The 10,038-nt window shown below is 40.3% G+C and overlaps 2 protein-coding genes across 8 annotated transcripts in view; both read left to right on the forward strand.

Moving 5' to 3' along the window:
* The window catches only part of rab11fip4b (RAB11 family interacting protein 4 (class II) b), a 56,267-nt gene extending 53,039 nt beyond the window's left edge, over positions 1-3,228 (forward strand). For all 6 annotated transcript variants that reach the window (XM_086211233.1, XM_086211234.1, XM_086211235.1 and 3 more), the window contains 2 exons: positions 61-204; positions 1,186-3,228. In XM_086211233.1, coding sequence (XP_086067359.1) covers positions 61-204; positions 1,186-1,302 — 261 coding nt within the window. In that variant the 3' untranslated portion in view covers positions 1,303-3,228. The remainder of the gene's footprint in view (positions 1-60; positions 205-1,185) is intronic.
* Positions 3,229-5,898: 2,670 nt separating this feature from the next.
* LOC147257354 (uncharacterized) lies at positions 5,899-9,804 on the forward strand. 2 transcript variants are annotated; one of them, XM_086211240.1, is made up of 5 exons: positions 6,115-6,245; positions 6,891-7,101; positions 7,212-7,371; positions 8,454-8,575; positions 8,935-9,804. In XM_086211240.1, exons 2-5 carry the CDS (start codon positions 6,969-6,971, stop codon positions 9,108-9,110), a joined length of 591 nt encoding a protein of 196 aa, XP_086067366.1. In that variant the 5' UTR covers positions 6,115-6,245; positions 6,891-6,968; the 3' UTR covers positions 9,111-9,804. The 2 variants fall into 2 exon arrangements, with proteins under 2 accessions (XP_086067365.1, XP_086067366.1); XM_086211239.1 differs by having other exon boundaries at positions 5,899-6,245; positions 6,891-7,371.
* The last annotated feature ends 234 nt before the right edge of the window (positions 9,805-10,038 follow it).

The following is a 10,038-nucleotide window of genomic DNA, read 5'->3' on the forward strand; positions in this document are numbered from 1 at the left end:
TATGTCCGGATTCTTATCTGTTTCTCTTCCTCTCCTCTCCCCCCCCATCTTCTTTTTCAGGAGAACCAGCGGCTGAGGGAGCAGAACGATGAGCTGAATGGTCAGATCCTCAGCCTCAGCCTCTATGAAGCCAAGAATCTGTTTGCTACGCAGACCAAGGCCCAGTCTCTGGCTGCAGAGATAGACAGTGCCTCCAGAGACCAGGTGAAATATAACAATCTTCCAATTGTAAATACATACTGCTGTTTGTGTAGTTCATGCTGAACCACATTTTATTCATGAACATCTCGCAACAGCAGTGTTTCCTGTTCTAAAAACTGCTGACCTTATGAAAAGGATCAAATCTGGATAAGTTTAATGTAACCTCACAATGAGATTATATTGGAGTCTATTGTGCATTATATGAGGTCATCACGTGGACCATTTAACTGCTGACTTTTAACAAGGAAATGATAATCCAAGCTTAAAATAGGACTCCATGAAATATATGCCCAGTAGTGATGTTTGGCTCTGGGTTTTTTAGACTCCGACCCCCCCCCATGTGATAGATTACAGTCCAAACCCAACCAATGACCTGCATATCAATAAGTATTTATTCATGCTTTATTGCTTGAATATCACAATTATCCCCAGAAGCACACCTATAAAATGTTGCATCAAAAATAAATACATGGGTCTGTCCCCAAAACAATGGCTAAAGTAATCTAGACATCTCACTCCAGGCTCACAGTTACGTAGATACGTGGTACCAGTTATACCTCACTACTTTTTAATGGATTTAACTACGAGCGATGAAGGAGAAAACCCTGCAGGGAGGATGACTGACGCTCCCCTTTCACCCCTGTTCTCCACTGGACTCCCTGCTGCTGCTCTGTACCGGCGGACTGTTAATGGTTAGCACTGCTGCAGGATTTTGGTCCACGCATTTAAACATTCACATCATCAGCCTCGAAATTTCTTTTACTCTGTGACCTTTTTCACTCCACCTTTTTGCTTTTTTGGGTGTTTTATGCATGTCTGTTTTTGTCAAACACTGCTGTTCTTGTCTAGACTTTTTTTTTTTTTTTCCCACTCTGCTGGTGGCATTTGCTGGATTCCAAGTCAAAATTTATAAAACCTCCAACAGCATTTTACCATATCAAACTGCTCATGCACCTAAATCTTAACTTTTTTTTCCCTCCGTAGTTAATGGAAGCCCTGAAGGAGCAGGAGGAAATCAACCTGCGCCTGCGACAGTACATGGACAAAATCATCCTTGCTATTCTAGATCACAACCCTTCAATCTTGGAGATCAAGAACTAGCAGTGACTCAACTGGAATGAGAGTCGTTCTGGACTTGTGGAATATGAGGATCATTCCAGTTGTTTCTTTAGAATCCAGGAAAAACTGTACAGATAGGAAGGGAACCAGAGGTAGTCTTGATAACAGAAATATAAACAGACACACATCTCCCCCTGCTGTTTATGAGAGGAACTTCTCTTTTCTCAACCACCAACTGGTGGTCGTACTACTGTGAGTCTTCAACTTCATCTTCTCTTTTTACGCTCGCTGTGAACTGGACACACAACTTTAACAAACTGGGAATTTCCTGGAATATCCTGTACTCAACATACTCTGAGGATTGACGAATGAAGTACACTGGATGTTTGTACATTGGTATAAAAACTGGAACAAGTGAGTTTTACTATATCCTGGTGTATTAGTTGTATTATCCAGACTGACAGCTTTGTACGGTGTAGAGAAATACCTTTTTAGGAAAATACTGTGGGACAGAGAAACAAGCTGGCAAGCAGACAAGTGTTACCTGGTCTGTAAATTGCCGGACCACTTTCTGTCACGTAGGTGTTTTTCTGAAGAAGAAATGTCGAAGAAGGTATTTGGACTGGCGCTTTTAAAGAGAAGGTTGAGAAAAGTGGACAGAGAGAGGAGAGATCCAAGGAATAAAGGTCCTTAAGTAAGAAAGGAAGACTAAAGCAACTCATCCTCCAAGAGGTTGACGATGGAGCGTGGATGCTAGTAAAGGACGGTTTTGGCGAAGTCGGTGACTGTCAGTTGAAGTTGATTTTGTTTACTCTCGAGTCTTCCAGGAACCTTGCTTACAGCACATGCAATGTCAATCCGTCCAAGAGTGAAGAGAATTCACTAAGAAGTGTTCCTTAGTTGGTTCAGATGAGTAGTCAGGTGTCACTTTATGAGGCAGAAGCTGCAACCTGTTACTTACATTGATGCTATTTGCTAGCATAAAAGCTTGAAAGGTGCACTGTTGCTAGCAATAAACCCAATGATGTTGCACAGAAATGTAACGATGTGAATGTAGAGGATGCAATGATGAAGGTGGGACTGCAACAAGGTATTTCTGTCGGGGATCCTCCCTTTTTGGTACAAACATTAGCAATCTAATTGAGGCTTCAGGTAGTTCAAGTCCTGATGGCTCTCGGAATCTTTCTAATACTGTAAATATCATGAATGTACATCTTGGTATCCACTTTCTGTCTGGTGAAAAAGGCCTTTTGAATCCGTAATAGGTTACGACAGACAGTATTTCAGTACTGTTATGAAGACGGCATCATTCTGAGATGGGAAACTCTTACAATCTGCTGTATTATGTTATTATTCAAAACTTGAGTTTTGCTTCCTTGCACAAAACAACATTTTGTTTCCTTTTGCATGGTTCTGTCTGTGCCTTTTGAGGACATTTTTCAAAATGATGTTGCTATAGATTTACAGTTTCTGAAGGTACATTCTATTGTCTGACATATTTTCTTGACTTGTAAATGTTGTAATTATATAGTGATGATTTGTATTCATGTGCCACTCAACCGTCTTTTTCAGACTCAAACTAAAAAAAAAAAATCTATTTTATACAGTTTTATCAGCAGTTGCTCAATTGTCCTTTTAGAAAACGACATAGCACAAGTGTGGTACGCTGGCAAGGTTAGCATTTTGTCAATATAATAACTGTATAACGCTGTGGGAGATGTGGGGTTTTTCTTTTGCATTTCTACATTTTTTGTTTCTCATAGAAGTCAGTAGATTTTTAATTTGCTTTCATCTGGCTTTTGATATCGTAAACTGTCTTCCTAACCTGATCTAAATGGTGAGCATAATGAGCAATATAAACTTACTTACCTGCTGATTTGTGTCTCGCTTTGCTTCACAAATCATTCCCCTCTTTGGCTGCTTGTGCCATTCTAGATTAAAAAATAAATAAAGAGTACATTGAGTTATAAAAATGGGTAACGGACTCTTTTCTTGTTGTCCTCAAGTCAGGAATGATCAAACTTGTTACTCTGACAATAAAATTGACTTTAGCATTGATGAAATTAGATGAATGTTCATCATTTCCATTTATGAAGTAAAATGAAACCATTGCCCCAGCATGACAACATGCATTCTTAGCTGGTCGAATATTTTATTTCAATTTGCAGAAATATTTTGTTGTATTCCAATGTCTCCATGATTATGACAACTGCAAGAGCACTTATTTTTTGAATGTGAGTGTGTCTGAAGGCTTGTTAGTCAGTTCATTTGCACATTTATTCACCACTTCACTTTTCCATGAGTTAAAAGAAAAACAACTTAATATTTCCCTTTTGTGTAGAGCCTCACATAAACCTGCTAGCATGCTGCTACGTTTAGCCTTGTCATTTACTCAAAAATAGAAACAAATAGTCCAGGCAAAGTAGCGTTTTACAACAGACTAATTGTAAAAGATATTTTTGCAGCTCAGGTCATTTCATTGCGGGGTCCAGAACAAGATGCTAAAGGTCCAAAGAAATCCTAGTTGAGGAAATGTGTTAAATTCTCATCAATCTGGGATGCGTGTCGATAAGACCAGGCAACAATACACTCCAGTGGGACTATTTCATCCTTTACTCCTATCAAAATAATACTTCACAACAATGAAGGTACCCATGAAAAGTCACATTTTTTGTATTACAAGTTACTTTGAAAATGAATTTGAATATGCCAATGAGCTACACACAAATCGAATATGCCAAAAAATACAACCAAATAGATTTAATTTTTTCCCTTACTCTTAATACAATCAAACTTTACATAGTAAAAGTATACATTACAGTAACTTTTTTGGTATTATAAGTTTCTTTTGAAATGAATTTGAATGTGCACATGAGTTCCACACTTATTGAATATGTCCCAATGTGCGTAGGCAGAAACACCATTCATATGCATGACGTACATCGGCCCACTCTTCATCCCATCATCCCGCTGCCAATGGGTGATGGCAATGCTGCTTTAAGACTGGCCTCTACCCTGAAAACTGCCTGGCATGGTAGCACCTGCCGGGGGTATAACCCCCGCTGGTGTAGTCTTCAGCGTCACGGAGGCATACGAGCCCCCCCACTACGACGAGGTAGCAACAACAGGGGAGTTTTTTGTTTTTTTTTAATCCAGCTGTTGGCTTTGGAGGGAGAGTTTGAGGTTCCACTGGAGATGAGTTCTGAGTTACTTTATCCCAGAATCACCTGTATCTCAGCCTATCCAGTGACTCATCTTTTTCGCCCCCATACTGTGATACTAGAGCTTTTTCACCTGCTGCAATCATGATGCCTTTTCCTCCATCTTAGTGTGACTGGGTTAACACCTTAGTTTGTTCAAGAAAGAAATTTATTGTGTTTATGCGTGGCTTAAATGACTGAATGGACATGAATGTGTTATTTGGCCCCTGTTTTTTTCTCTACTTGTTACTTCATGTCTTCTTGGCCATAAGTCAGTTAGGCCGAGTGTTGAGCTCATTTGCATATGTAAAACTGTGTTTTCCAAGAAACTGTTAAAACAAAAATGTTCATTTTCATGTATATTTGCACTGTGTGAGGTTTGATTGTGAAAGGAGTCAATGAAAAAATTAAGCCTGTGCAGATATATTTTGGGTACCATATTTATTAGTGTATAGCTCATTTGCATCTTCAAGTTCATTTTCGAAGAAACTTGTAGAACAAAAAATGTGACTTTTCATGGATACTGTCATTGTTTTATTTTGATAGGAGTAAATGAAATTAAAGCTGCAAGCAGCGTTACAGCCCCCTCGAGCCTGGGGCCGGGTAGCATGAGTGGTCCGAATCCAAGGGTGTATTTTGTAAATCAGTGGGACTTGTAGTTTAGGAGATACAAGCCTCAGTGTGAGACAAAGTGAGAGTCAGAGGTGAGAGCTGAGCCCCTCCCCCGCTGCTCTCTGCCACCTTTGTTAGAGCCAGAGGAGGAATTTTTGAGTTTGTCCTATGAAAAATGCCCATAAATCCCCAGATTTTGGTCAGAAGTTGAATTTATTGTCATATTTTGTAGGGATGTTATTTATGAAGTGGTGCAAGTGATTGATTAGATGTGAGAAGCGTCTGTTTGAAAATGTAGTTTTTGAGGGGACAGCCTCCTCGTTGGTTTCCATTGTAGGTGAATTTAATTCCTTTAGTTCAGCACAGTGTCATGAATCATGTATTCAATTCTGAGGTCGATACCATGGATGCACCAGGAGGAGATAGCGTTTGTTCAGGTCTCAAAATGGGGACAAAATTGTCCTTTCGTGTCCATATCATGGACTTCCTGTTGGATATAGGTCTCTGTATCATTTGTAGGTCTCCATGAGACAAATAGTTTTTTGGTTCCACGTTATAACAACATTCCTAGGAGCGGTGGTGGGCTGTAGAATGCATTTTTAGAGATTTAGGTGGCGCTCTGGAACACATTTTAGCACGGGGGGTAATTTTTACATTTTATAAAAAATTTTCGCCAGACCAGATGTGCGTGCCAAATTTGGTGAGTTTATGGGGGTCAAATTAAGGTTCAAAGTGGAGGCGGAAAAAAGAAACGAATGTTGCAAAAACAATAGGGTCTTCGCCCATTGGGGTGTATTGTTGTCTGGCTTTACGGGTGCACACATTTCCTCAACTAGGATTTCGTAGGACTTTTAGTATGCAGTTCTGGACACCTCATGGAAATGATCTTTGCCTTGGCTAAATGAGTTACTTTGCCTGGACTAAAATGCAGAAATAACTATTTATAAAAATTTAAATCGTTAAACTTATCTAATTGCGCCTCCAAGACAACTCAAACTACCAGATTTAAATCAAATGCCAAGTATTTAATTCACTGGGTTTCCATGATATTCAAAATACCAAGGCCGACAAGAACTGTGTCAGTTTCCTGTGCTCTGGCGCCACTCTCGGCCCTGACTCCCAGGGCCACTCCGCGGTCCAGAGCGGAGGCAAACCTCAAACGCAGCAGCACAGGTGAGACCCAAATGAACTCGGGGGCTTGATTTGATTCGCTTAATATTCACCTACAACCGCACTGAATTTTATTTATTTTTTCCCTCAACTGTATCCGGTACTTTGACTCTGCCGTGTATTGACCTGTCAGCGTCTCGCGCTGCTGTCAATCACACAGTTAACACGAGCTAACTCGTTAGCCTCCTACAACTAGCAAGCACTTGGCATGGAGCCAGTGTTAGCAACGTCTGACTAAAAGGAACGTTGCTCAAGTACCCTGCTGAAGAAATTACTGGGGTTTAAACTCCTCGAAGTATTTTTTTCTGTATGCCAAAGGTCAAAACTCCGAGTTGCCGGCTTAATTTCTGTCGGGTTGAAGGCCCTAACACGTTTATGAGACCGAATAATATGAGGATAAATACAGGAACAGTTAAGGTCCACCATGAGGAAGGATAGACGATAGAGGAATTATATTAAGTTTCTTAAATGGCTCAACTTGACTTCGAGAGTTCACTTGGATGTTACCATTGTTAAAACTGATTATAAAAAACACGGTCTAAAATATTTTCATTACTCCGAGACAAAAAATGATCTTTGATCTGCTTTTGAGTATTTTCTGGAAGCTTTTGTTTATTCTGGTCACTTCAGTCTAACTACACCTCTCAGGTAACAAGATGCCCCAGCACTGTATGGCCTTGGAGGGTAGTAGAAGAAGAGAACTCGATAGCAGCATCTTTAGAGCCCATGGTCTGGGTGGTTCTGTCCCAGTTTTGGTCAATGGAGCAGCTGATGACCATGACTACCCAGCTGTTGTTGCTGCTGCTGCTGCTGCTAGAGCCAGAGAGAACACACCAGCTCCAAATGGACCCAAACCCAGGTGGATGGTCAGTGGTTATTGGAAACATGGCTGTAGTACAAAAGCAGCCCCTGTATGGACTCATAGGAAACATGGAAGCACACCTTCAACAGCCTCTGATACTCCAACAGCTGGCAGGTCCAACCATGGAGGAACCGCAGGAAGGTTCTCAGTTCGCAGTCCAGACACTGTTCCTTCATCCGGGTCTGACCAAAGGGCTCCGAAGCCCATCCAACCTTCTGCTAGAAAAGTGAAGAACCAGAGGGAGAAGAAATTAAAACATCAGAAGAGGTGCGTTGATATCCCGTAAATGAATGTCTCTGTTCCACCGTGCAGACAGCTGAAGCATCAACTGACACAGGTGGCTTGGTGGGTAAAGAAACAGCGTGCGTCATAGGAAAATGACTTGAATGATATGCGGTGTCCTTGTGAGTCGCCAGATCTCAACCCAACCTGATGTAGAGCGCCAAGCTCCCCCAGACTCAGTCTTAGGCCAGACCTAAGCTCAGTTGGTGCCAGTGGCCTGAGCAGACTGAAGGTACTTACTGATAACCTGCTTATTTCAGGGCTCTGTTAAAACTGCATTCGTGCAGTGTTAAAGGATAGGTCAGGGCTGCTTCAAGTTGGCCTGCCGCGAGGTTCCATTCAGCGTGCCTGATGAAAAAATCAAAGATGTCTGATAATAAAAAATAATTTGAGAATTATGCAAATCACAATTTCATGCTGTTTCCTTTTATGTGAGGTTTGGTGTGAGTGAAATAAAAAAGAAAATGAAAAGGCAGAAAGTAATGCACGGACAAAAGAAGTTTTAACAACACATTATATGAGTGTTTCTGGCCAGTGGCCCACAATTATTTGGAGTTTTGGCCATCTCTCTTATTGGGAGTTAGATGAAAAGATTGATACTTTCATCTCTGGAATTTGGGAAAGAGCTTGGCCAGGAAACAGTCGTACCTACAAGAACCTGTAAAATCGCTCACTGTTATACGTCTGTCTTGGCTATTGTACAGAATAATTGAAGAAGCCTCTAGTAGGCTGAAACGGTTGCACAGAATCTTTATGCTAAGCTAACTTGTCTGCTGATGGCTAATAAATGTGAGTAATCCAAATTTACTCTTCTTATTTTACATAAACCGAAAAAGCATATATACCAAAATATTGAACAACTGCTACAGTCCCACTGCTCTGTGAATAAATATCTTTTATGTTATGCGCATATATATATATATATATATATATATATAAAATATAATATAGCCAACAATCAATTACAGGGCCCGATAATCAGACATAGTTGACATTTGGCCAAACTCTGGACTATTACTTTTATTACTTTAGATAATTTTGGACCTAATGATCCCTCAACTTTATAGGAACACTCAGTGGGCCTGTCCCAAGAAGAACCCTGCACCCCCACCTCTGCTGGAGGAAGACTGGGAGAATGAGATCCAAGAAGTCACCAGCTGGGAAAATAGCTTTGGGGTCCAACCTTACGGTAAAGATGAGATGTTTGCATGTTTTTAGTCTGAGAACTTCTCCCTCCATTACACCATTGATCATTTTTTGGGGGGTTGGTAGCAAATGTTTAAGGGAAAGCTTCTTCATAAACAATGATATGAAATAAGTATAAAAAAAAATGTGAAAAGTGCATACGTACTCGAAAACATGCACAGCAATAAAAATGTAACTTTTTTGGATGAACATTAAGGAGTGTTGAATACCCAGCATATATCAATTATGTTAACGGAATCACCACATTTGCAGTAGGATGCAATATTGTCTTTTCAGTGCTATTTTGAGGGCGTAGGTCTGGTCAGTTACAGACGTTGTGCTGGTATTTTACGCCTCCTCCAGGTCCAGAAGATGTGGTTCAACTGGCTTTGCAGGATTTGACATTCAAGCAAAGAGATACAGTCTCCCTGCCGTTGACAGTCAATTACAGCCCCTCCATACACCACCCCAACCCCATGAAGTGGTCCTGCTGCAACACCACCACGACTGAACCTGACCAGTTCGCAGATGCTGACTAGTAAGCCAGGCACGTGCTGCTGTTTTTGATAAGCGGTAATGATGTGTGTTAACAGGGGAGTTCTGCTATGAATCTAGATAGCCCTCAAAGACATTGTGACCTCGTTAGGAATTCTGGGTCAGTACACATGCCTAGAATATTGGTTCAGAAAGAGATCAGTGTCTAAAGCTTTAGTTGAAAAAATTAGATTGAATAATATTCTAGGTTAGCTTCTTCTCTGCAAAGTCCCAACATGTTCTTGTTTCATCCTAAATTAGGTCAAAGATCGGAGGGTAGTGTCTGTGTCTTTTTTTTCTAAATTCAGATTTTACATTTGTTTTTTAAACATATGTGTGTCATGCTTTTTTAATCAGGGAGTGTTTTTGGTTAAGTTCTAGTCTGTCAATTGAATTTGATATTTTCGTGGTAATGCATTCACCAATATCAATTTAATTTAGCTTGTTTATCCTAATAGTAGTTTTTATCAAAAGGTTTGTTTGTGTTTTAAACAATGGTAATCATTTACTCATTGGTCATGTACAATCAGTTTTATTGTTCATAAATTTCTCATGTTCACAACAAGAACACAAAGCCAACTATTTTACTGCCTGGGAATTATGGTTTTTGTTAAAACTAGAAATCAAAATCTGCCTGTTCAAACCCTCATTTTCAGTTTCACAACCACAATAAATGCAACTTAAAGCCAAGCTCACATCTTTATCTCTAACAGTCATGGACAAGGTTTTGGCTGTTAATTAAGAAGTCATTAGTTCATATTCTCTTTTTTGATATCTGCAGATGCGATGGCAACATTCAGCCACTAGATGGCAGAGTTGATGTAACATTTTGTCTTCTCTGAGATATTTCCACACACCTATGGGAGTTGACTGGGTTCATTCCCAAGGACTTGGAGGCCACACTCACTCACTCATTCGTTCGCATAGTGTTAG

The sequence above is a fragment of the Aulostomus chinensis genome, chromosome 8, assembly GCF_037954235.1.
Source record: "Aulostomus chinensis isolate RoL2024-O1b breed Wild chromosome 8, RoL_Achi_v1.0, whole genome shotgun sequence".
NCBI lineage: Eukaryota > Metazoa > Chordata > Actinopteri > Syngnathiformes > Aulostomidae > Aulostomus > Aulostomus chinensis.

Bases quoted from the DNA above. Each gene is read 5' to 3' on its own strand.
- LOC147257354 (XM_086211239.1), top strand. From the start codon at position 6,116: ATGATATTCAAAATACCAAGGCCGACAAGAACTGTGTCAGTTTCCTGT. The intron at 6,246-6,890 runs GTGAGACCCAAA...TACACCTCTCAG, and splicing joins CCTCAAACGCAGCAGCACAG to GTAACAAGATGCCCCAGCAC. The intron at 7,372-8,453 runs GTGCGTTGATAT...TCAACTTTATAG, and splicing joins AAATTAAAACATCAGAAGAG to GAACACTCAGTGGGCCTGTC.